Source organism: Musca domestica, unplaced genomic scaffold, assembly GCF_030504385.1.
Source record: "Musca domestica strain aabys unplaced genomic scaffold, Musca_domestica.polishedcontigs.V.1.1 42, whole genome shotgun sequence".
In the NCBI taxonomy this organism is placed as follows: Eukaryota; Metazoa; Arthropoda; class Insecta; order Diptera; family Muscidae; genus Musca; species Musca domestica.
The window spans coordinates 5284454-5309290 of record NW_026712329.1 but is presented as its reverse complement, the minus strand read 5'-3'; the positions used below and the strand labels follow the sequence as shown (position 1 = coordinate 5309290).

General features: G+C 33.7%; 1 protein-coding gene across 7 annotated transcripts; it reads left to right on the top strand.

The window, feature by feature from the left end:
- Positions 1 to 258: 258 nt before the first annotated feature.
- LOC101898325 (uncharacterized) lies at positions 259 to 20326 on the top strand. Of its 7 annotated transcripts, XR_009343088.1 has the most exons (6): positions 259 to 1232; positions 4345 to 4940; positions 5049 to 5139; positions 18884 to 19002; positions 19059 to 19414; positions 19486 to 20326. XR_009343088.1 is itself a non-coding variant. In XM_059127102.1 (5 exons), exons 2-5 carry the CDS (start codon positions 4808 to 4810, stop codon positions 19196 to 19198), a joined length of 483 nt encoding a protein of 160 aa, XP_058983085.1. In that variant the 5' UTR covers positions 259 to 598; positions 4350 to 4807; the 3' UTR covers positions 19199 to 20326. The 7 variants fall into 7 exon arrangements, 6 of the variants coding, with proteins under 6 accessions (XP_058983085.1, XP_058983084.1, XP_058983082.1 ...); XM_059127102.1 differs by having other exon boundaries at positions 259 to 598; positions 4350 to 4940; positions 19059 to 20326; XM_059127101.1 differs by having other exon boundaries at positions 259 to 598; positions 19059 to 20326.
- The last annotated feature ends 4511 nt before the right edge of the window (positions 20327 to 24837 follow it).

The following is a 24837-nucleotide window of genomic DNA, read 5'->3' as shown; positions in this document are numbered from 1 at the left end:
CATGAGTAAGATTAACTGTCTGGTCCAGTCAGAATCTACTAGTTTTGCCATTTTTCGCTATATCATGAAGGAAAATCGGTTATCGTAATGAAAACTTTTACGTTCTTGCAATTCTTGAGCAGACCAATAGTATCATATTTTATTGTCTATTTACACATATTAAATTAAAAATTAAATTCAATTAAAAATAAAGCACAATATGTGAAAATATTAAATCTCAACAATAAATTTGATATGATTGTTCTTACAATGTGAAAGTTGCTTCCATTCATACCCTCGCATGATAGAGAATAAAGGGTCAGCATTTTTTTCGATAATGCGCATGACATGCCGGTAAACTTAGCAATAAACTCAATGCATTCTTATTAAGCTATGGGGTTGGTCCCTCATGCTCGCTCTCTGCCGAGTGCTGCTGCTATTCTAACCAAACGAGCATAGAATATATTCAGCATTCATTTTTTGTCAACCATAAACAGACGGTTGGTCTAGCCAAACGCGGAAAAATTTTGCTAAGAATGAAATAAAAAGTATTGGTATTCTTGGTCAAATCGAAAACAGCAACAACATCATTATCAACCAAAAAAGGACGACAATCAAAGTGAAGTGAAACTTAACCCAAATATAATTTATAACAGCGAAAATATTTTTTATCTATAACAACAAAATATTGCAACAACAAAGCTAATAAAAAATAACCAGAAAAATAAATATAACAACAACGAAGAATTCTATTAATGACCCAAGTGTGGGGCTCCAACAAACAAACACATACAAACGTACATATTTCTATTATTATTATTTATTCTCAGTGATTTATATGTTGGCCCATATTTTTTAAGTCATATCCCTTAGCTCGACTACCTGAATGTCTATGTGTCTGCACGTCTGTCTCTTTGATGTGGAGTGTGATAAAAACAAACATCAAATCGCGTGTATTTCGGAATAAGTACACATTTTTAATCGCTTTATGTCGTTTTGTGACAACAACATGAAAACAAAAGTCAATCAACAAAGTTTGCCAACCAATACAATGAAAACAGCCATATATTAGCCGAGTTTGTAACTTCAATAGAGTAGAAAAAATTTAAACAAAAACACCTACACTACCGTTATTCCCGAAATCAGAACACAGGAAACCGGAAGTTTAACAAAAAGAAGTATTTGCAGGCTTTATTGTGTCACCATAGAGTGGTTCGGAGCACTGGGCTGAGCTGTGCGGAAAGTGAAGTCACGTAGGTCATGTTAAATTTAAGTTTTCATTCTCTGCTGGCTTCTTCCTAAAAAAAACAAAGGAGTTTTAGGTTGACTTAGTCTTAGTCTCCACCATAGCATAGAGGATTTATTAAGTTCGTCGTTTCGTTTGTAACGCCTTGAAATATAAATTTTAGACCCCACAAAGTATATATATTCTTGATCAGCATAAACTTCTATGTCTATTTAGCCATGTCCGTCCGTCTTTGGAAGTCACTCTAGGTGTCGAATGAAATGTAGTAGGTTAAAAAAATGGCCTATATAGCCCCATATAACTGTACCGACAGATTTTTTTGGGTGTCTTAGTCACAATTTTAACACGAATATGCTGTAAATTGGCAGAATGTTTTCCAATAGAATGTTTGTCAATATAGATCTATGTTTTGGTATGATCCGCATATGACGGTACCTCCCTTTATTCAGGAATTGTTTCAAACTTTGTATTTGAAGTTTCTAATGGATGCTACAGCCCATGACTGAAAATTGCATATGCAGAACCAGGTCTTTTATAGCCCCATATAACGGTTCCTCCTTATATTGCGTATTTTGATGATTTTAGCGAAAATTTTGATTTAAATTGTGTAAATTGTGTTTTAGCGAAATTGTCTTAAGTTTGACAAAAATTGCACATATATGTCCACGTCTGCCTACATATTCTAATATAACCTTAAATCCTTATATTCGGTATTTTTATGATTTTAGCAGTATTTTTCAACGGTCTTTTTTAACATTTGCAAATTCCACCATTTGGAAGGTGGATAGTATTCAAATATTGACCTGGCCGAACTTACTGCTTTTAATACCCTATGCCACATAGTGGTAAGAGTATCATGTTTTTTTGCATTTATTGTTGAAACATGGAGAAAGAAGCGATATAGACCCATAGTTACTTTTGAGGATCTTCATAGAATCATTTTCTGAATCGATTTAGGCGTGTCAGCCCGTCGGTCTATTAATTGTGCACCGAATGGTCAATATCAGTCCAAATGATATTGTACTTCAAATTTGGTGAAAATAGGTTCAGGTAAGCTATAGCTCCCATATATATGTTTTATCCGTTCCTCAGTTCCTCACAACAATGATTTTTGGTACCAGATATCAGATACAGCTCAGAAATAAGAGCTTAACATTTGGTTAAGATCGGTTCAGATTTTGATATAGCACACACACATATCTTTAACCGATTTCAGTTTTTTTTGTGAACCAAATCGCCAATATTAGCCCAAAAGGACTGAGTTTTGGCACTTCCGACGGAATTCCGCCTAAAAGCAAGTGCTTCAAATTTTTCAGAAATTCGATTCAAATATAGCTATAGCTCACATATATATGTTTCACCTGATTTGGTGTAAGATTCTTACACGCGTAATATACAGTCCACAACATTATCAGATACTACTCGAAAATACATCAGCCAAATTTTATTGAGATAGGTTCAGATTTTTATATAGCTTCGATATACATCTTCATCCGATGCTACGGTTATCATATATGTAATATCATCATGTATATAATATCAGCCCAAATTGAATAGATTTCTTCATATTCAACTGAATTTTATCATTTGGTGAAACTTGGTCCGGTATATCTATGCTCCAATAAATATTTTTTAATATAATAATTATTGAAGTCATATCATGCACTATACAGCAATGCTATTTTGTACCGCTTGCCAAAGGAATAGAAGTATAAAAATTGCTCTGTTCTCAAATCTGTTCTCAATCTACTAGTTTAGCAATTTGTTCGATATCATAAAGAGAAAAATCGGTTTTCCTAGTAAAAACTTTTAGATTCAAGAGCAATCTAAATGTGAACAAGTTAAAAAGCTGTACGTTTGGTCGGCCCGAACTATGAATACCCTCCACCATTTGGAAAGAATTTGGAAATTTTCAAAAAATAAAATCCGTTAAAAATTCTGTTAAAATCTTAAAAATAGCGTATATAGCCGTTATATTGGGGTATATACGACCTAAGCCGACCTAAACCTACATAGGCAAACTTGAAATAAACGTTGAATAATGTAGCTAAAATCATCAAAATACCCTATATAGGGAGGTACCGTTATATCGGATCTGTGTGACGACCTGGACCTGCATAGACAATTTTCGGTCACAGGCTGTAGCATACATTACGAACTTCAAATACGACATCTGAAACAATTTCGGTAAGTATTGTACCTAAAATCGTTAAAATACCGAATATAGGGAGGTACTGATATATGGGTCCTATACAAAGACCTGGACCTGCATAGACAATTTTCTGTCACAGTCTGTAGTTCCCATTACGAACTCTAAATACGTAATTTGAAACTTCTTCGGTGAATAATGTCGCTAAAATCATCAAAATACCGAATATAGGGAGGTACCGTTATATAGGAGCTATACGAAGACGTGGACATGCACAGACAATTTTCTTTCTTAGACTGTAGTATCCATTTCAAACTTTAAGTATTCAATTTGAAACAATTCCGGTGAATAATGTCGATAAAATTATTAAAATACCGAATATCGGGAGGTGCCGTTAAATGAGGGCTATATGAAAACGTGGACCTGTATGGTCCATGCCTACTGGCAAAATTTTAGCCTTCTATCTCAATTCGTTCGAAAGATAGCGTGATTACAACAGGCAGACAGAAGGACATCGCTAAATCGACTTAGAATTTGACGCTGATCAAGAATATATATACTTTGTTGGGTCTGATATGAGTATTTCGAGAAGTTACAAACGGAATGACAAAGTTAATATACCCTCCATAGTATGGGGATCGGTATAAACAACGATGAACCGTTCCATTCGTTGATTGTATGGAACGATTCCTCGTTCGTCTAAAGGCTTAATTTTTTAATTTTATAAAAATATGCCACTAGTTTTACATAAATAGTTATGAAATAACATTATAAATTATTTGAAATCAGTTCCGTCATTACCGATATGGCAAATGAGATTACTTCTTTAATGTTAGCCATGAATTGCACATTACATTAGCCTAATTTTTATTGCAATTATTAAATGTATCTCAAAATCGTTCTTGCATTTTCATTTCAATCCTAATATCTCTCAAAATTTTATTTCTTTACCTTTTTCCTTGTCCCATAGTACAGCAGAGGTTAACAGTTTTTCACACAGATTCTACTTGTGAACTGTAGCAGTATTTGACCCAAATAAGGCCCAAATCACTTACTCGAGAACGAGAGAAAACAGCAACCACAACAGAAAGACATTGGGAAGCACACAACCAACCAGCATTAAGTGCCAATGTAATACCTATAGTATCTTCATCATCGTCGTCAAATAGTAGAGGAGAAAAAGAAGAGTCAAGGAACCTTTGTAGTTATTTACTGAAAGCATTAACGAACGAATGGTCGCGTTTATTCATTTGCAATTGTTTCAGTAAAAAGTGATACCCGACGTTTTTAGCTGAAGCCAAAAACTATTTAGACGCCACTGCTGTCGTCACCACCGCCAACTAAAGATCAACAACCTACAACCTTCTTCTGTTACATTTTAACACCGACCTCCCGTTCGAACAAAAACCGCCAAAACGCCTTACCACACAAAAATGGAGCGTAAACTGCTATACGCCTTTCGAGGCTGGATAGCATTTGTCGCCTTTATGGACTTGGGAACAGCATTTCGTAGCTATATTGAGCGTCGAAGTTTTCTCGACCATGCCGATACACAGTTCATAGAAGGTAAGAATGATATATTTGTGTTGTTGTTGTTGCTTTTTCAGCATCATTGATGACTCAAAATACTGATGTGCAGGATTTGTGGTTTGATTTTTGTTTTCTGTATTTCAGGAGATTATACGGTATCGCGCATTATTGGAATGTATTGCTTGCTTAAGGCTTTAGCTTTGGTGCACTGTACTTTATACATACACTATAGGCCGTAAGTATGCCACAATGCTGTAGTTTTTTTTTTTACGTGAAGTCGTGCTCATTACCATGACAGTCTTTTCTGCTGTCCCAAATGCAATATTAGTGAGATTATTGTTATTGTTTAAACGAGTGGGCATGGTAAAATTAAGAAGGCAAAGTCATTTCAAATAAACATACCCATCTCTGCATGTTTTGTAATTTACCTTGTCAAATTTAAATGCATAGAAATAAGGTTCCCATCTATGATTTGTGTATGTACAATGGAAGTATAAATATACATTTTGACAATGAGAAATATTTTGAAAAAAAAAAATTGTGAACATATGATTGTGTGACTTTACCTTCTTAAATCTACCGTGCGAGTGGGGACTAAAAATAACTGAAGTTGTAGGTGGCCGTTTTCATTAGGCTTACAACAAAAGAAAAAAAGCAGTTAAGATCTAAACCTCCACCATTTAAAAGGAACTTATAAATTTTCAAAAAAAATATCGGAAAACTACGACTTAAATGAAAACCGTTATATGGGGAAGGAAGGAAGATGTGGACCTGCATACGAAATTTTTTTTTCATAAGCTGTAGTACCAATTACGATCTTTAAATACGAAATTTGTTACAATTACGGTGAATAATGTCGCAAAAATCGTGAAAATACCGAATATTATGGGGGCTATACGAAGACGTGGACCTGCATACGAAATGTTTTGCCATATATTGTAATACCCATTAAGATCTTCCGATACAAAATTGGAAACGATTCCGGTGAATAATGTTGCTGAAATCATCAAAATACCGACTATCGGGAGGTACCGTTTTACGGGGGCTATACGAAGACGGGGACATGCATACAAAAATGTTTGTCATAGGCTGTAGTACCCATTACGGACTTTAAATATGAAATTTAAACTAATTCCGATAAATAATGTCGCAAAAATCATGAAAATGAAGAATAACGGGAGGTACCGTTAAATGGGGTTATACGAAAACGTGGACCGACATGGCCCATTTACGAACTTAACTTCCTACTGGTAAACTATACATGTATACAAAATTTTAGCCATCTATCTCAATTCGTTCGAAAGATAGCGTGATTACAACAGACAGCCAGACGGACATGGCTAGGTTCTATTATGAATATTTCGAGGAGTTACAAACGGAATGACAGAGCTAGTATACCCTTCATAAAATGGTGGATGGTGTAAAAAGTTTTTTTTAAAGACATCGGTAGCACGTGGAGAATTTTTGCTGATTCGATGAAAATGTCCCCACCAACTCAGCTTAATTAGATAATCAACGCTTGGGAATACTTTGATTTTAATAAGTTTTCTTATACGACACCATTCAAAGGTTGTAATGATATGCAATTTTCAACAATTTTTACAAATTTCAATAATTTTTCATAAAAATGTTTCAATTTTAAAATTGGTTTGACAGTTCATTGCCCCAGCAGCTGTGTCGATGCGACTACCTGTATTCTTCTACCATGGGTGCTTCTAAGGGTTTGTTTGTTGTTTTTTTTTTTTTTTGATTTTTACAATACGTTTACATATATATGGCTTAACCCACTGGATGTAAATTAATATTTTCATATCCATTAGTTATATAAATGATCAAAGAAACATATCATTAAAATGTCGCGTTTTGGAGAAGATCATGCATTAGGTCTATGTAAAACGGTCCAATATTGATGATTATATTAATTTTTAATAGAAAATATCTGCTTTGAAAATGCAAGTGGCAATATTCAAAATCCCGGCGAAATCACAAAAAGGTTAATTCTGACCATCACTTAGATGCCAAAAATAGATATATATAGAGAAATATATACAATGTGTATATACAAAAGGAGGGAATGTTAGCTAGAATGCTTATATCTCAAGAATGGCTGGACAGATTTTGACACATTTTGTCAATTCAGAATGCCCTCTCGTATAAAAAGATGCCAATAATGAAGCTAATATAGATTTTGTTGTATTTTGTGACATATTTTCATACTTTTTATCGCATGCGATTTTTTCAATATGACTTATAATATTGAAGTGTATATTTTGTAATATTTTCACCTTTCAACAAAGGTTGAGTTGGGGGTTATTATATACAGATTGCAATAATCGTCCGATCCTCACGAAAATTTTCACGAGGGTAGGGTTAGGCTCAGAAGAGGTTGAAATGGACCAGCAACTAAAATGTTCCTGATTTTGCAGCCGTTATAAAGGTCATAAATAGGACACAAAATCTCGCATGAAGTTAAAGTTTAGGACATCGGGTAGAATGGACTATGATTTTTGTGTGAAAAAATACCAACATAACTTACAGGCGATATCCGAAATACACAAAAGGTGAACTTCTAGCTTTTTTATGCTGATTTTGTTGACGAATATAGCGAAATATCGTAGACAAGCAAATTTGGATATACAGCCCCTCTGCTTCCTCCTTGCTTTTGGAGATGATCGCAAAATACTGAGGGGTTCAAATGAACCAAAAACAGAAAAACAGCATGTCGAAAAACAATTGAAGCCGTTCGACATGCATGAGAAGAGCGTCAAGGACAGGGAAGAATTCTAGCATTTTTGATTACCATTGGATTATATTTATCTGTAAAATGGACCACAACAACTAACAGCACGACAGAGTGCGTAAATATTGGGCAAATATCACTGGTCAAAATGCTGAGGGTAATATCTGGGCAGTGCACCGTGACATAATTTCAAAAGCGAAATCTTCCAAAATGGATTTGGACATAAGAGGGCATAAGTGTTGTAGAGTATCACATGGTCGGCCCGCACGACTATAGCCTTTGCTTACTTGTTTTTTTGTCATTGGTTGTAATACCGATTCCGAACTTCAAATGCGAAATTTTAAACAATTCCGTCACGAGCCTTAGACACGAAATTTAAAAGTACCGAATATTGTGGCTATACGAAGACGTGCGCCTGTATAAGTAATTTTCTGTTATGGGGTGTCGTTCCCAATTACACTTTGAAATACAAAATGGAAAAGAAACGAGACAATTCCGGTCTATAATATCGCTTTTGCAAGCCACATAATATACAACTGGTTGTAAAACTTGGAGAGTTCTCAATTTCTGTGTTTTTGTCACAAACGATACAACTTAGTGTACAATTTCTTTGTACAACTTCACTTTTCGTAGAGCTTATTTGAGTTAAGATGCCACTGGAAAAAAATTCATGCCCTATAATTGACTCAATAGCTTTTATTTATAATTAATTTTTGAAATTCCATTTTATAAATTGAAATTCCTTTTTATATATGCACTAGCTGGCCCGTTCCGCGTTGCCGGCCCGTACTTTTAGTCTTTAATGATTATTTTTTTAAGCATAATAGATCACAGATCTGACTCATCTAATAAAAAGTAATGACTGAATAGTAATTTCTAAATAGAAACAAATATTCATGGCAAAAATTATTATAAATGTTCACCTACCGTCGGTGTTACATATTTTAAATAGCCTGATCTTATTTGTCAGCCATAGGCTTTAATTTGAATGTTAAAAACTTTTATGATAAAGAATGTCGATAATAGCCCCATGTGAAAACTCAGCTCAATTTTCTGTGTTTTAAAGAGATTAGCAATATTTTAAATTAAAATGAGCTGTAATTTGGAATTTGTATTTCCAACGTTTAGAATACCGTGCTGCGTAGTATTTATTTTTGTCCACCTCATAATTGAGGGCAGAATGATTTCAGAATAGTCAAAGATAATTACTCTTTTACACCCATTACCGAAAGATGGGAATTCATTTTTTTGATGATGATGGTTTCTTCTCAAATTACCAACATTTGCCGAAATTTGTATGGAAAATATGGTTAAAATGTAAACTATACTTGAAATCGGGTTGTACTCTTATCTGGGGGCTATGACCCAAATCATGACCTGAAAAAGCAATCTAAGGTATCTTGAAAGTTTAGGAAGAAATTCTTTTCTTACTAAATGTCCAATTCGCTTTATATTCGGTATATCACTGATTGCAGTCCCAATGAATTTGGCATTTTGAGTTCTCTTTGGACGGATTATTGTCATGTGAAAGAAGTAAGTTCACGTTTTGAAATGAGCCCCATAACGCTTTGTCGATCATTTTTGTTTGTTTAAATGTGTTCGCATTTACCAGCGTAAGCACGATTTAGGTCCTGGAGTTGAAAGCTATATGCCAATTTTAGGCATGAAAGATTGCCATTTAATATCGTATTGCATACCATCCGAAATTGTGTGAATTCTTAAAATCCGTCAAACCGTTCTTGAGTTATAAGCGTAGTAACTGACATGATTTTCTTATATATGTTGAAAATAATTCTTTATTTTTTTCACAGAAAAAAAAAAAAAAAACGATCGAATTCAACATCTTAAGCTAAATTGAAAAAAAACCGTACATTATATAAAATTGACAAAAAAAGAAAAACAAACTGAAAAAAATAAAAAAAATCTTCAACTGGTTCGCTGATATTTTACAGCAAATGTTTAAAGGTCGTTACGAAGTTTGTCAATAGAATGTACTATTATTTTGAAATTCGGTTCCATTAAACAATTTTTCATTTTTCTTTCCCGATTTTAGAATTTTTGCAAAGAAATGGCCTTTTTTGTGATTATTTTTATCGATTTTAAAAAAGTAATTAAAATATTTTTGTTCATAGCTTATATCTATAAATAACAGTTTTGTCCGTTGTCGCTTTATACTCCCCGAAAAGACTACACATAATATTAGAATTAAAAAAAAAACACTACAAATATACATTCGAAAATTGTAAGACAAAATGGAAAAAAAAAATATGCAAAATAAAACACTACTATTGTACATTTTAAAAGTCAAAATAAAAATGCTCAAATTTCACATTTTTACGCGATTTTTTGGATTTTATTCTTTCTCGCCAAGAGACAATTCCGAATTTGTCAAAATCGTTAAAATCAGATCGGCGGTTCTTCAATTATAAGCGGTGTTACTAACACAACTTTCTTATATATGCATATATAGATATATTTAGATTAAAAAGTAGGCGTGGTTAGTTCTTCAGCCCCAAAATATATGCTTAGGTGTGGATGGGAAGTCAACAGTATCTCGTGTAATAATTTTCAAACCGATATCTTCATTATTTTGGCAAATATAAGGATTTTAGATAAACTTAAAAGTAGGCGTGGTCAATATTTTTTTCTTTAAAATCCTAATTCAGGGTATGACGAACGTTTGTACAAAAAATTTTGCAAATCGGTCCAGCCGTTCTCAACTGATTCCATTATCAACGAACAACAATTGATTTTTATATATATAGATTAAAATCACACATTTGATTGGATTTTGTATTGTTTTGATGTGCGAAACAATGGTGTTGCCCCTTCAAAAATAAAAACAAAACGAAATTGTAGGCGACATGCCCACAAACGTTACAATCGGTTGATGCCATACAACCGAGACACAACTTCGTACAACCGGGCCACAAACGATACAATCTTAAATACAACCTCTCCCAGTTGTACAACCAGTTGTAACGTGTGTGGCTTGCATTAAATCATAAAAATACCGAATTTTGGGAGCTACCGCTGTATGGGGGCTATACGAAAACATGGACCGACATCGCTACATCAATTTAGAATTTTACGCTGATCAACAATATATGTACTCTGACATGAGTATTTCCAGGGTATAAAAAATTATTTTAATTCAAGCTGCGGTCAACAAATGTTGCTTAACGATATATAGTCTGCGAATGTCTGGCAGAGTTTAGGAGCTTGTGTTTAGGATTTTCGCTTCTTCAATCATTCACCATTCTGAGTGGAGTATTTCAATTATAACAACGTTAAATTTTTTAGACTCGATATTTTGTTTTGTTTCCTAAATAATAATAAAAGTTTGAATCACTTGTTTTTATAAAATTGTAATGTTTGCAATTTTATTAAAGTAGGACTTGTCGGTACCAGTTGGCAGTAGTCGACACCACTTTCTTATTGCCAGCATAAAATCGACAGTCGCAAATCGATTTTTTTGTAAGCAAAAAATAATAATATATTTAAAAAAAATTAATATCTACTTAATGAAACTGATTCGGCATTGTTATTGTACATTTTAATCTATATAAGATAGACAATTTAAATAATTAAATTTATCGCATTTTTAGAAGATGTCAACGCACTGCCGATCTTAGGAAAGCTATAATCCAGTAGTGAGCAGGTCTTCCATACTCATTTTGAAGGTTGAGGAGATTTCAGTTTACAAATGGTCCTATTTGTCAATAAATACACCAAAATCATTTTATTTGTTATTTTTAAGTTTTTTTAAGTATTTATTTCAACATTTTTAAATTTTTGTTTGCTTATAATATCCAAAATTCATGTTTCCAGCTACATTCCAACTTATATTTTTGTGTTCCCGAGGTCGGCATCATATTTTACAATAATATTCTTGTTTAAACAATTCATTTGAATGTTATTTAATTGGTTAATTTTAACAAAGTTACGAGTCTTTTAAGTTTCACAACTTCACCAATTATACCGTCCACCCTTTAAATAAGGGCATATTAAATTCCGTGTATAACACCCCTTCGCCCCGTAAAGTATATGTATTCATGATCAGCATAAAATTCGATGTCGATTCCTGCAAGAATCCACTAGTTTTGGAATTTTTTTTCGATATCATAAAGGGAAATCCATTATCTTCGCTTTTTTTCCCAAACAAAAAAATATCCCGGAAATTACTTAGAAGTCACAACTAAGCAATATAAATAATCGCGTTTGATATCGCTTTCTTACCGTTTTTGTTTCAAGTGTTCAGAGCGCAAAGCTGACACGCTACCACAGCGTCACAGTGTTTCATACTACCCAAATAGAATAAAGTCTTATTTCTGTTCAATTCGTAAGTAATTGTAAACTACTTCATCCGATGGAAGTCATAAAATAGTGTCCGCAGATGCGTCAGCTTATTTTATCATCCTTTGCGCCACTACGTAATAACTCCGTGACGATTGAAAGCAGACAGCAGAAGTTTTGACATTGTTAATGTACATACTAACGCATTTATTAGGATTAGAAGCATCGTAGAAGTGACATCTTAACAAGTCAAAAACATTAAGATCGGCGGGCCGAACTTTTAATACCCTCCACCTTAGAGTAATGGAAAAACTAGTACCAATTATGACCTACAAATACTAATTTTTAGACAAATCCATAAAAAATGTGGCAAAAATCATCAAAATTCCGAATATCGGGAGGTAGCGCTATATAGGGCTATACAAAAGCGTGGACCTTTACATACATTATTTCGCCAACGGAGCTAGAACTCATTATGACCAACAAATTCTAATTTTTAGACAAATCCGCGATAAAATGTGACAAAAACCATCAAAATACCGAATATCGGGATGTACCGTTATATGGGGACTATATCAAAACGTGGACCTATACATACAAAAGTTTCGGTGCACGAACCAATTTTCAGAGAAATCCGTAAAAAAATATGGTAAAAATCATCAAAATACCGAATATCGGGAGGTACCGTTATATGGGGGCTATACCAAAGCGTGGACCTATACATGCAATGTATCACCACCGCAGCTAGAACCCACAATGACCAACAAATACCAATTTTTAGACAAATCCATGAAAAAATGCGGCAAAAATTATCAAAATACCGAATATAGGGATGTACCGTTATATGGGGACTATACCAAAACGTCGACCGATATATCTCATTTTTAATACCAACCATCCTAGACACAATAAATAATAGTGTGGGCTGTATCGTGATTTCAACAGACAGACAGACGGTCATCGTTAAATCGTCTTAGAATTTTATGCTAATTATGAATATATATACATTATGGGGTCTACGACGAATATTTAGGGATGTTGCAAATGGAATGACAAAGTTAATATAACCTCCTTTCCAAGGTGGAGGGAGTGAGTAACATACTTCCAAATGTTTGCAGAGTTAAAATGAAAGAACGATATACGAACGCTGTTGCCAATTCAGGTACAGGCAACAACAGTTGCATTTTTAGGAGCAAAATGCAGTGTTGTATTCCTAAATATTTCGATTTAATATTGGATTTAAAACAATCCTAGTTTTGAATTGATTTCAGTCTGAATGATAAATCATCTTAAAATTGGGATGATTAAGCACTTAAATCGTCATAAATTAAGCACCTTAATCATGGTAAAAGGGTATAATCTAAGTAGGAGGTTGTGTTGTTTTGTAAGATTTAAAATATAATTAGCTTTATCCTTCCGCTAAACGAAAAAAATTGTGTATTGTACATACATATTATTTCGAATTCCGTTGTAACAATATCCATTCTTCCGGTGTTAATGGGAATTAAATTTTGTAATTGGTATAGATAATACAATATGTTCATCCTATTTAATTTTGTGACAGAAAACCAATATGGTTCGGAAACTTTTTTGCGGTTAAGGAACAGCGACACCACGTTAGATAATATGTACGTATATTTCATATTTCCTAAAAATGCAAAATGTAGAATACTTTATGTATGTATGCTGTTTGGTTTCAACTTGAAAGTGATGTTGCCTTTCCCGCGATTTCTAGCGATTACTTGACGTGTTGAGAGATTAGGACCAACAGCTAACAACTATACATTAAGGGGAATGATGTGTAAGCATTAAAATTAAATATTTTAAGATATATATTTTTGAAATTAAAATAATTTATTGAAAATTAATTATTTTGTTTACATTTTTGGACACATAACTCTGACACTTGTATTAATTACAAAACAAATTTGTATGTGGCTGTTGTTACGATTCTTGTACAACAACAATTGCTGTAACCTGCATTACTTTACCATGATCTTAAGGGCTAAAGCTGGGAATACATAAAGCGCTTATTTGGCTGGCTTAAGTCATCGGCTGGCTTCTTCGGAAATGAACAAAGGAGCCTAGGGCCAAAATCGAACTAGGTCAACCTAGAACTCCTTTGTTCATCTACAAAGAAGCCAGCCGATGACTAAAGCCAGCCAAATATGCGCTTTATGTATTTCCAGCCTAAGTACATAAGAAGCTTGAAGTCATGGCTAGGCATATTTTGTGACATTTCACAAAGGGATTACAGAGCCGCACTAAAATCCAGCCGTTGTTTTCCATTATAATTTGACATTAATATGCCTAGCCATGACTTCAAAAGTTGCTCAACTTCAAAGAAACTAGAACAATGCAACTCTGTGCTGGAGTCTTATAGTTTCAAATAGACTTTAAAATATGCAACAGTAGGCTTTGTTTACTTTTTAATTTTTTTTAACAAAATTCTTATATTGGGAAAACCCGCGAAACAAGAATGGAATTTCGGGGTTATTCCACCAGATGGAATCTAAAATAGTAAGACAATACAGTGTTATCGCAAAATTGTAAAATTTGTTACCCACTTACGTCGAAAATTTGCATTTATTTTGCAACCAAATTTGAAATAATTTCAAATTATTGTATTTTTTATTCAAAATAATAAACACACATGCACAAAATGTGTATATGTTTTGACATAATAAGGGCACCAAAAGAAAAAAATTGTATTTGGGGGGTAGCTTTGTTCTACCTTCTGTAATTGTGCCATGCTTGCACCCGTAGCCATATAAGAAATTTTTGAAATAAACAAAAAAAAAAAAAAAAAAACAAGTAAAAAAGCTGTAAGTTCGTCCGGGCCGAACTTTGAATACCCTCCACCATTTGGAACGAATTTGGCAATATTCAAAAATAAAATCCGTTAAAATCTTAAAAATACCAAATGTAACCGTCATATTAGGGTCTAAACGACGACGTGGACCGGCATATGAATATGAAATTTTGTCATTACAATATTAAAATGCGAAACTTGAAAAAAAAAACAGGTGAATAGTGTAGCTAAAATCATATAATAGGGAGGTACTATTAAATGCGGCTATACCAAAATGTGGGACTGCACAGACAATTTTCTGCTTAGGCTGCAGTATTCATTACGAACTTCAAATACCAAATTTGAAACAATTCCGGTGAATAATGTCGCTAAAATCATCAAAATACCGAATATCGGGAGGTACCGTTATATTGGGGCTATATGAAAACGTAGTCCAACATGGCCCATTTACGAACTTAACGTGCCTACTGGCAAAATAAACATGTGTGCAAAATTTTAGGCTTCTATCTCAATTCGTTCGAAAGATAGCGTGGTTACAACAGACATACGGACATCGCTAAATCGACTTAGAATTTTACGCTGATCAAGAATATATATACTTTGTTGGGTCTGAAATGAGTATTTTGAGTAGTTACAAACGGAATGACAAAGTTAATATACCCTCTTTGAGCTTTCATCTAAATCCACCGGAATCTAAAAAAAAAGGGGGGGGGGGAAAACGGATAAATAAATATGTCGATTTATTTTAAAGAACAATGTCTTTGGTGTAAAGTCCCTTTAAAAAGCTTACGCTGATGAGTTAAAGTATGGTAAGAAGAGGGGACATCAGTTGGTAAAGGATGTAATGGTGAGAGACATTATCAGAGAATTGGGAATTTGTAGCTAGATAGCAGCTAGGAAATAAACTGTTTCTAAGAATAAGATATATTTTACATACATGGGATGACAGTGAGTTCTTTTCTTTCTTCTTTTCGTTCATCAGGACTACACGACTTTTGACATTGAAAATGGACAATATAGGTCCATTTTTGGTATAGCCCCCATATAACTATACCTACAGATTTAAGATATTTTAGCGACATTATTCACCTGGATTGTTTCTAATTTTGTATGTGAAGTTCCTAATGGATACTACAGTCTATGACAGAAAGTTGCATATGCAGGGCCTCAATTCTTATTCCATGAAAATGTGAAATGAAAACTTTTATAATGGAAAGAAATGTCAACTGAAACAAGTTAAAAAGCAGTAAGTTCGGCCGGGCCAAACTTTGAATACCCTCCACCATTTGGAACGAATTTGGAAATTTAAAAAAAATAAAATCCTTAAAAAATGCTGGTTAATTTTAAAAATAACGAATATTGCCGTTATATTTGGGTCTATACGAAGTGGACCTACATAGGCATTGTTTGCCATTAGCCATTACCATATTCAAATTCGAAACTTGAAATAAACGGTGAATAATGTAGCTAAAATCATCAAAATATCGTATATAGGGAGGTACCATTATATCGGAGCTGTGCGAAGAACTGGACCAGCATACAGGCTATAGCATCCATTACTACATCAAATACGATATCTCAAACAATTTCGGTGGGTATTGTACCTAAACTCGTCAAAATACCGAATATAGGGAGGTACTGATATATGGGGCCTATACGAAGACCTGGACATGCATAGACATTTTTCTGTCACAGACTGTAGTTCCCATTACGAACTCTAAATACGTAATTTGAAACAATTCCGGTGAATAATGGCGCTAAAATCATCAAAATACCGAATTTTGGGAGATACCGTTATATGGGGGCTATACAAAGACGTGGACCTGCCTGATTACAACAGACGTACAGACAAACAGACGGACAAATCTAAATCGACTTAGAAGTTTACTCTGATCAAGAATATATATACTTTGTTGGGTCTGACATGAGTATTTCGAGGAGTTACAAACGGAATGACAAAGTTAATATACCCTCTATAGTATGGTGAAGGGTATAAAAAATTGTATTGTATATGTATAGACACAATAAGACTCTGCTGAATTTTGAATTTTTCCTATGTCTTTCGAAGCTAACCTTTCTGGTTATACCTTGATTGCCTCATACCCTTCATCAATTTCCTCGATTTAAGACACATTTTCTTATTGAATTGTTACTAGTATGGTATTTATAGCTTCATATACAAGCCCTCCCAATATTAGATTTTAACCACATTTTCTTTCGGATATATTTAATATTCACAACAATAATACAATGTCTATTTAAAAATACTGTTACGAATATAACTTTAGATTTAAGTTAATTTAGATGAATTCCGTTAATTTAAGAATTTGAATTGTAACGTAAATTTCTACTACGCAGTTTATTTGAATAACTTCACAACAACAACTACTGTATAGATTTTTCTACATCCTTTCATTTCCTCTTTCATTTTCTATTTTGTTGCTGACGCTCAATTCTTGTTAAACGTCATCATTGATGATCGCTTAATTCCTCTTTCTTTGTTACCCCCTCGCCTGTGTATGTGTTGTTGTTATTGTTCACTCAATGTAAGTTTGTATGTGTTGTTGCTATTGTTCACTCAATGTAAGTTTGTATGTGTTCGTTGCATTGGTAGATTGTTCGTAATCTAGGCGTTACCAGATCGTCTAGAAACTTCTGTAGCGACAGGCGAGGCTCATATAAATAGGGGAAATGGAAAGGCAGTTAGTCAGTTGTGAATCAGATCGCGAATTGAAACCGTCGAGTAAAGTAAAGTGCAAAGTAAAGTTGTGTGAATAAAATCATTGTAATAATCGTAATCCGAAAGAACCCGCGTTTTATTTGGTACGAGCTGTATTGGGAAATAAAACAACGTCTACACGGGATTAAGTAAAATCCAAGAACGTAACAATACGTTTAGATTTACGAAATCCTTTCGATCTGGAATGTCAATCCATAGCGTATACGTCATATAATATCCACTGGATTTATGAATACGATTGACATTTGATATCGAGTGAACACAGTGGTCTAAACCTGTTCTAAGTCCACGTTTTAATTAACTTTACTCTACAGGGTGAGATGAAAAAACTGCAACCAACTTCAGACTGCTGTCATTTCTAAGCCACTCGTTCGACATCTGTTAAAATTATTCCAGTGACAGCTACTTATATTGTTTACAAGCGTACAAAAGCTTTTTGTTGAGAATTTTCCAGAAAAACAGATATTCGTGATGGAATTCAAGCGTGAAAGTGCGTTTTCTTTATATTTGACTGGAAAAACAGTGGCTATCGTTAGAGCACTCCAACTATTTTGTGTCTCGTACCATCGCTCGTTACCGTGATACTGGTAGCGAAACCCGGAGTCAAGGAAGTGGATGGGAGAAAACAGCTACATTAGTAGAAATGCTTCGAAAAGTAAAGACGCGTCTTGATCGAAACCCGCTTCGCAGTGGCCGAAAAATGGTTCGTAAGTTGAACATATCGCAATATTCCATTCGGCAAATATTGAAATATTAGCTCGGGGTTAAGCCATTGAAATTCCAAAAAGTGCAAGAACTTACACCGCAACAGAAAGAAAATAGACCCAAAAGAGCTTGACCGAAAGTGGTGAACTGCCGAATTTGGTTTTCTCCGATGATAAAACATTTGTTGTCCAGCTGTTTGTAAACAAACAAAATGATCGTTTTTACTTGTCAAAGAAGTCAGCTGAAAATGTGCACCTTCGGTTGGCTACCAGAGCTCAAGCGCCGGCCATGGTGATGGTGCGGCCGCAATAACAGCCGACTTAATACTTAAGTGTCGATCACCTCAAGCAAGCGCTTCGCCGGGAATGGGCCAAAATACCGCAGAGCAACATTCGGGCATTGACGGTTTCATTGGCAGTTTGAAGGCCATAATTCGTGCCAGAGGTGACCAATTCAAACAAATCTAAACTTATTCTAAAATTTGAGGCTATTTCCGACATTTTTTGCTTTCATTCAATAAAATTTAAAAAACAATGTAAAAATTATGGAGTTTGATTTTATTGCAGTTTTTTATCTCAACCTGTACAGGTATTTTTCCTGTTTTTTTTTTGTGTTGTATTGTGTTTGTTTTTTTTTTTTAATACAATACCACTTAAAATTAAAATAATTTTTTTATTTGATTTCAGAGTTGTTAGCATGGGAGGTTGTTCACTGGCTCTAACTTTGGTTTTATATCTAACGGAAACTTTGTACTTTCAATCGTGTACTTTAAATTTCTATGTCATATTTCCATGTGTCTTGAATTGTAAGTATTTTCCTACAGAATTTGCCAACTCAAAATGACTTTCTTCTTTCATTTAGCTATAACCTTATTGGCACTCATGTATATACCAAAACGTTTACGTTTGTGGGAGCCAAGTCTGGATTTAGATGATGAGAATACTCAACTGCTTAAACAGATGACTGGATTCAAGAGGAGGCGTGCTAAGAAAAATCAATAGAACCATCTGACTTAAAAAGAAAAGTTTCTTTTTACAGATTAATTTTAGAGTGAACAGCCTTTGCGAGGAACAGGCATTGCAAGGCTGTTGTTGCATATACTAAGGCAAATACGAATATATTATTGTCATCATTAACATTAAATGAATTGGAATTCAACAACGCCAGATTTGAAAAACATTTCCATTTGGAACTCCGGATATACATCTATAATTTCAGTAACTTAATTGGAGATATATAGTTTGAATCTCAATTATTATATACTTTCTATATTCCTATTCTTTGAAAGGTATCTGGAGTTACGCAGAAAGAAAAAGAAAAGATCTTCACTTTTCGCCTTTTTCAAAATAAAAGAACCGTTTTTTGTAAAGGAAATTTAGCATGTTCAGCATCGTTGTTAGTTTATAAGTCGTATATCGATGCTATAAAATGCGTTTGGTTTGGCCTTTCTACCCAAGCGATTACTGGACCACGTTAATAAATGAATGTTCGTATTTCATTTAAAATGTTGCATTGCTTTTTTGCTTTTTATAGATAAATAGAAACGGATATAACGAGAATCACTTGTTGCATAACATCGCTCACAATGAGCTGTGAATGAATATTTTTTTTATTAAGAAAATGCAATATAACCGTCATCGACTGATCATATTCATATAAAAATTTGCTAAATAATATTTTTGAAACAAATAATTATTTCTATTTTTATTAAAAAACAGGAAACAAAAAACACAAGAATAGAAAAATGCCAGCACATGTAAAACAAAACATTGGATCAATTATTTTTAATAGCAATTTTACTTCCAAGTATTGAAACCAAAAAAAAAACGTAACCTTTCCACATCAATTAGTATTAAAAAGCTCTACATCTTCTCAGCCCGTTAGCTTTTAAACAAACAGAAAATATTATATAAACGATTGCGACAGTTAATTATATAAAACATTAACGATAATAAATACTTGCTTTAAAACTTGAATTGTAAGTAGGCATTATTAGCATTTTTATAAATTAAATTTTTGATATACAATACATACATATAAGATACACAATTATTTAAAAAAGTATGCAATTTTTTTATAAGCAATAATAGTTACAATAACACATTTATCAATAAAATTGAATAAATCAACTTGCTATCAATTTGTTTTATTTTTAATATAATTAACAGCAACAAGTATTAAAATTTATTCTGAAAAAAATTGCGATTGTGGGTCAAAATATGTCCTTAAAAATCTAAGACAATATTCTGAAAAAATCTTAAAAATCCACACATTGATTCAAAAAGTTTTCTTAAAAATATAAAAATCCAAGATTATCAGGCATGTCACAAAATCGTAATGAAGTGTTTTGAATTTCATAATTCAAAATCGTTCGTTTCTGTTTCAGCTTCAGATTAAACAGCATTCCACAATACATATTTCACATATTATAAGATAATTACATTTTTCTACAAAATTCTTTTTTGAGTGTTCTTCTTGTTTTTTTTCTCTTTGCTTTAGTTTATTTAGTTTCATAATAACACGCTTGGTTTTCACAGATGAATAATTTTTAACAATTGGCTTCGGCAATTGAGAAACCATTAAATTTTGCGAATTATTTTAAATAAAAGTATAAAAAATGTAAATTTAATTGTGTATTTGTGTTGGTATATGAAAATCTGGCAACTCGTTAATGCACTTTTAAGCATCTCTTAACAAGCTTTTTGTGCATCTAATACATGGTAGAAGAATACAGGTGGTCGCTTCGACACAGCTGCTGGGACAATGAACTGTCAAACCGATTTTGAAATTGAAAATGTTGAATGAAAAATTATTAAAATTTGTGGAAATTGTTGAGAAATGCATATTGTAACAACCTCCGATTTGTATCGTATAAGAAAATATATAAAAATGTACTTATTTTTGACAAAACAATTTTAAAATTTTGACATATCAATGTTCGCAAGCGTTGATGCATCTACCTATATTCTTCTACCATGATCTAATATGTCAAATTTTACACCTCAGCAGATATGGACTGGTGTTAAACCTGATATAAGTTATTTTAAAGTTTTTGGCTGTCGTGCTATTTCGTATATTCCCAAAGAAAAACGTAGGCGGAAGAATTAATTTTTAATGGCTATTGTGAAGATACCAAAGGTTACCAACTGCTGAATCCTGATGGTTGGCGTGTTGTTAATAACAGAGAAGTGCAATTTTTTGAAAATGATTTTTTTGAACAACAACTGCAACAAAAAAAATGTTTTGAAGATTTTTGTTTTGTGAAATTGAACGATGTCGATGATACTGATCAAGTGGAGGCAAGTGCAAAAGACGATGAAGACGAAGAATCACAGACTACAGAACCGTTTAGTGGGTTCGGTATTTAATGTCAGTAGCAGCTCATTTTGACTTAGATATCGAACAAATGGATGCTGTTACCGAATTTTTGCTGGGTTATTTATCTGAAGAAATATATATGGAACACCCTGAGAGAATAGGAGACCAAGCCATCGATAATGTTTGTAAATTGAATAAAGCGATTTATGGTCTAAAACAGGCGAGTCGTTAGTGGAATAAAAAATTGAGCCAGGCACTTAAAGGTATGGAGCTTAAGCAGTCAAAACTTTATCCATGTATTTTTTTTTTGTGTGGATGGATCAAAGATTTTTTATGTGGATGATTTACAATTTTTTTTTCAAACAACAGTAAGCTGAAAGACGGCTCGAAGAAGAATTTTTTGATGAAGGATTTGGAGGAGGCAATGAGCTGTGTTGGCCTTCGCATCACCAGATAGAACAAGTAAAAAAGCTGTAAGTTCGGCCGGGCCGAACTTTTAATACCCTCCACCATTTGGTACAAGTTTGGCAATTTGTAAAAAATAAAATCCGTTAAAAATTATGTTAAAATTTTTAAAATACCGAATGCTTATACGACGACGTGGGCCTGCATAGGCAACTTTTGTCATAAGTTATTACAAAACTTGAAGAAAAATCTGTTTATAATGTAGCTAAAATCATCAAAATACCGAATATGGGGGGTCCCCTTATATTTGGGCTACACGAAGACGTGGACCTGGACAGACATTACGAACTTCACATGCGAAATTTGAAACAATCCCGGTAAATAATGTCGCTAAAATCATCAAAATACCGAATATCGGGGGTACGGTATATGGGGGCTATACGAAGACGTGGACCTATATGGCCCATTTTCTGTTTTATGCTGCAGTATCCATTACGAACTTCAAATACCAAATTTGAAACAATTCCGGTGAATAATGTCGCTAAAATCATCAAAATACCGAATATCGGGAGGTACCGTTATATGGGGGCTATATGATAACTTGGACCTACATGGCCCATTTACGAACTTAACCTGCCTACTGGAAAAATATACATGTGTGCAAAATTTTAGCCTTCTATCTCAATTTGTTCGATAGATAGCGTGATTACAACAGACAGACGGACAGACAGACAGACGGACATGGCTAAATCGTCTTAGAATTTTACGCTGATCAAGAATATATATACTTTGTTGGGTCTGACATGAGTATTTCGAGGAGTTACAAACGGAATGACAAAATTAATATACCCTCTATAGTATGGTGGAGGGTATAAAAAGAGATGAGATACATATTGAGCAGAGTGTATATGTTGCAAATATTTTGAAGCGTTTCAACATGAGTGATTGTAAGCTAGTTTGCACACCTTTTGATATTAACAATAAGCTAACCAATCCTACATCAAATACTTATCAATTTAGTAACATCCCATACCAAAAAACTATAGGCAGTTTACTTCACTAGTACAAGGTACACGCCCGGATATTGCTTACGCTGTAATTTTTTTGAGCAAGTTCAACAACGATTTTGATAATTCACACTGGGCATCAGTGAAGCGAATATTTAGACACCTTAAAGGTACAATGCAAGCAAAACTTACATATTCAAAGAATGGAGATATTAATTGATATGGATTTTGTTATGCGGATTATGCTAATGATGTTACGGGCAGGCGGTCTTGCACAGGTTATGTCTGCATGCAGAAAGGTGCAATAAGTTGGTGTAGTAAGCGTCAAGGAACAGTAGCACTGTCAAAAACGGAGTCCGAATACATGGCTATGTCCACATCTGCCCAAGAAGCTGAGTGGCTCCGTCAACTTGATAATAATTTATGGAATAGTACTGAAAGTAAGGTAAAACTTTTCTGCGACAACAAAAGTGCCTTGAATCTTGCGAGGCCCGATGCGTATCATTGTCGATCTAAACAAATAGACGTACGTCATCATTTCCTGCGCGATAAAGTAAATAATGGTCATGTTGAGTTGGAATATAAAGGAACTGAAGATATGGCAGCAGATTTTCTGACGAATCCGGTGACAAGAGAGAAGCACCTGAAATGTTCCGAGAAGTTGGGTCTTACAAACCTCGTGCCAGGTTTTAGTAGAGGTGTTGGTATATGAAAAGCTGGCAATTCGTTAATGCACTTTTAAGCATCTCTTACTAAGCTTTTTGTGCATCTAATATGTCAAGTTATGTTTCCTTCCTTCTTTACTATACGTTCCAGGCAACAAGACGTGTTTAATAAAACTCTGTATATACTTCCTAATAGAAAACAATCTGTCTTTTATTATACGATCCCATCAATTTGTCATTAAGACAACATTGTTATTACTTAAAAGTGTTTGAGAATGTTTTTAAGTCACAAGTTTCTATAAAAATTGCATTGCACTAGCAAAAACAAAAATGGTTTCAAAACCAGGAAAATTTTGCGTTTTAAGATTTCGGAAGATGCTAAATACGAAATTAAAATCACTTTCGTGCCGAATTCGTTCCTGAGACATACCTGTATAGTTCAAAAAATATCGTACCATTACCATCGTTCTCCACTAATAAACAAACGTTGTTTTTATAAAAACAACGATAAAGGGATTAAGCCTGACCATTTTGCAACAACAAAATAATATGTTATCCCGAACTAACAAGCCAACACTGTTCTATTAATAGACAAGGCTCCTTTTATATACTTCCTAATAGAAAACAATCTGTCTTTTATTATACGATCCCATCAATTTGTCATTAAGACAACATTATTATTACTTAAAAGTGTTTGAGAATGTTTTAAAGTCACAAGTTTCTATAAAAATTACATTGCACTAGCAAAAACAAAATGGTTTCAAACCAGGAAAATTTTGCGTTTTAAGATTTCGGAAGAAGCTAAATACGAAATTAAAATCACTTTCGTGCCGAATTCGTTTCTGTGACATACCTGAATAGTTCAAAAAATATCGTACCATTACCATCGTTCTCCACTAATAAACAAACGTTGTTTTTATAAAAACAACGATAAAGGGTTTAAGCCTGACCATTTTGCAACAACAAAATACTATGGTATCCCGAAACAAAGCACGGTCGACGAAGGGGTTTTTGTTGCAACAGACAAAAAACCAACTTACATGGTTATGCTACTTCGTTAAGGTAGAATGAAAGCATAACAAGTGGAGAAGCATGTGAATGTTTATAAGTGCGGTTGTAAGATTTAGAAGATTTTCCAAAAGAATTTTAGTTTTATTAAATTCTTTGGTTCCTCTTCTATTGAGCTTACGATCTCGTCACTTGGTTACCCGAGTAGAGATTTTGTATGTAAACGCGGTATTAACC

What these genes read in the sequence shown, in the direction of transcription:
- LOC101898325 (XM_059127102.1), top strand. Translation starts at nt 4,808, where the DNA reads ATGGAGCGTAAACTGCTATACGCCTTTCGAGGCTGGATAGCATTTGTC. An exon ending in TTATACATACACTATAGGCC is followed by an intron (nt 5,140 to 18,883) that starts GTAAGTATGCCA and finishes ATTTGATTTCAG; the next exon opens with AGTTGTTAGCATGGGAGGTT. An exon ending in ATTTCCATGTGTCTTGAATT is followed by an intron (nt 19,003 to 19,058) that starts GTAAGTATTTTC and finishes TCTTTCATTTAG; the next exon opens with CTATAACCTTATTGGCACTC.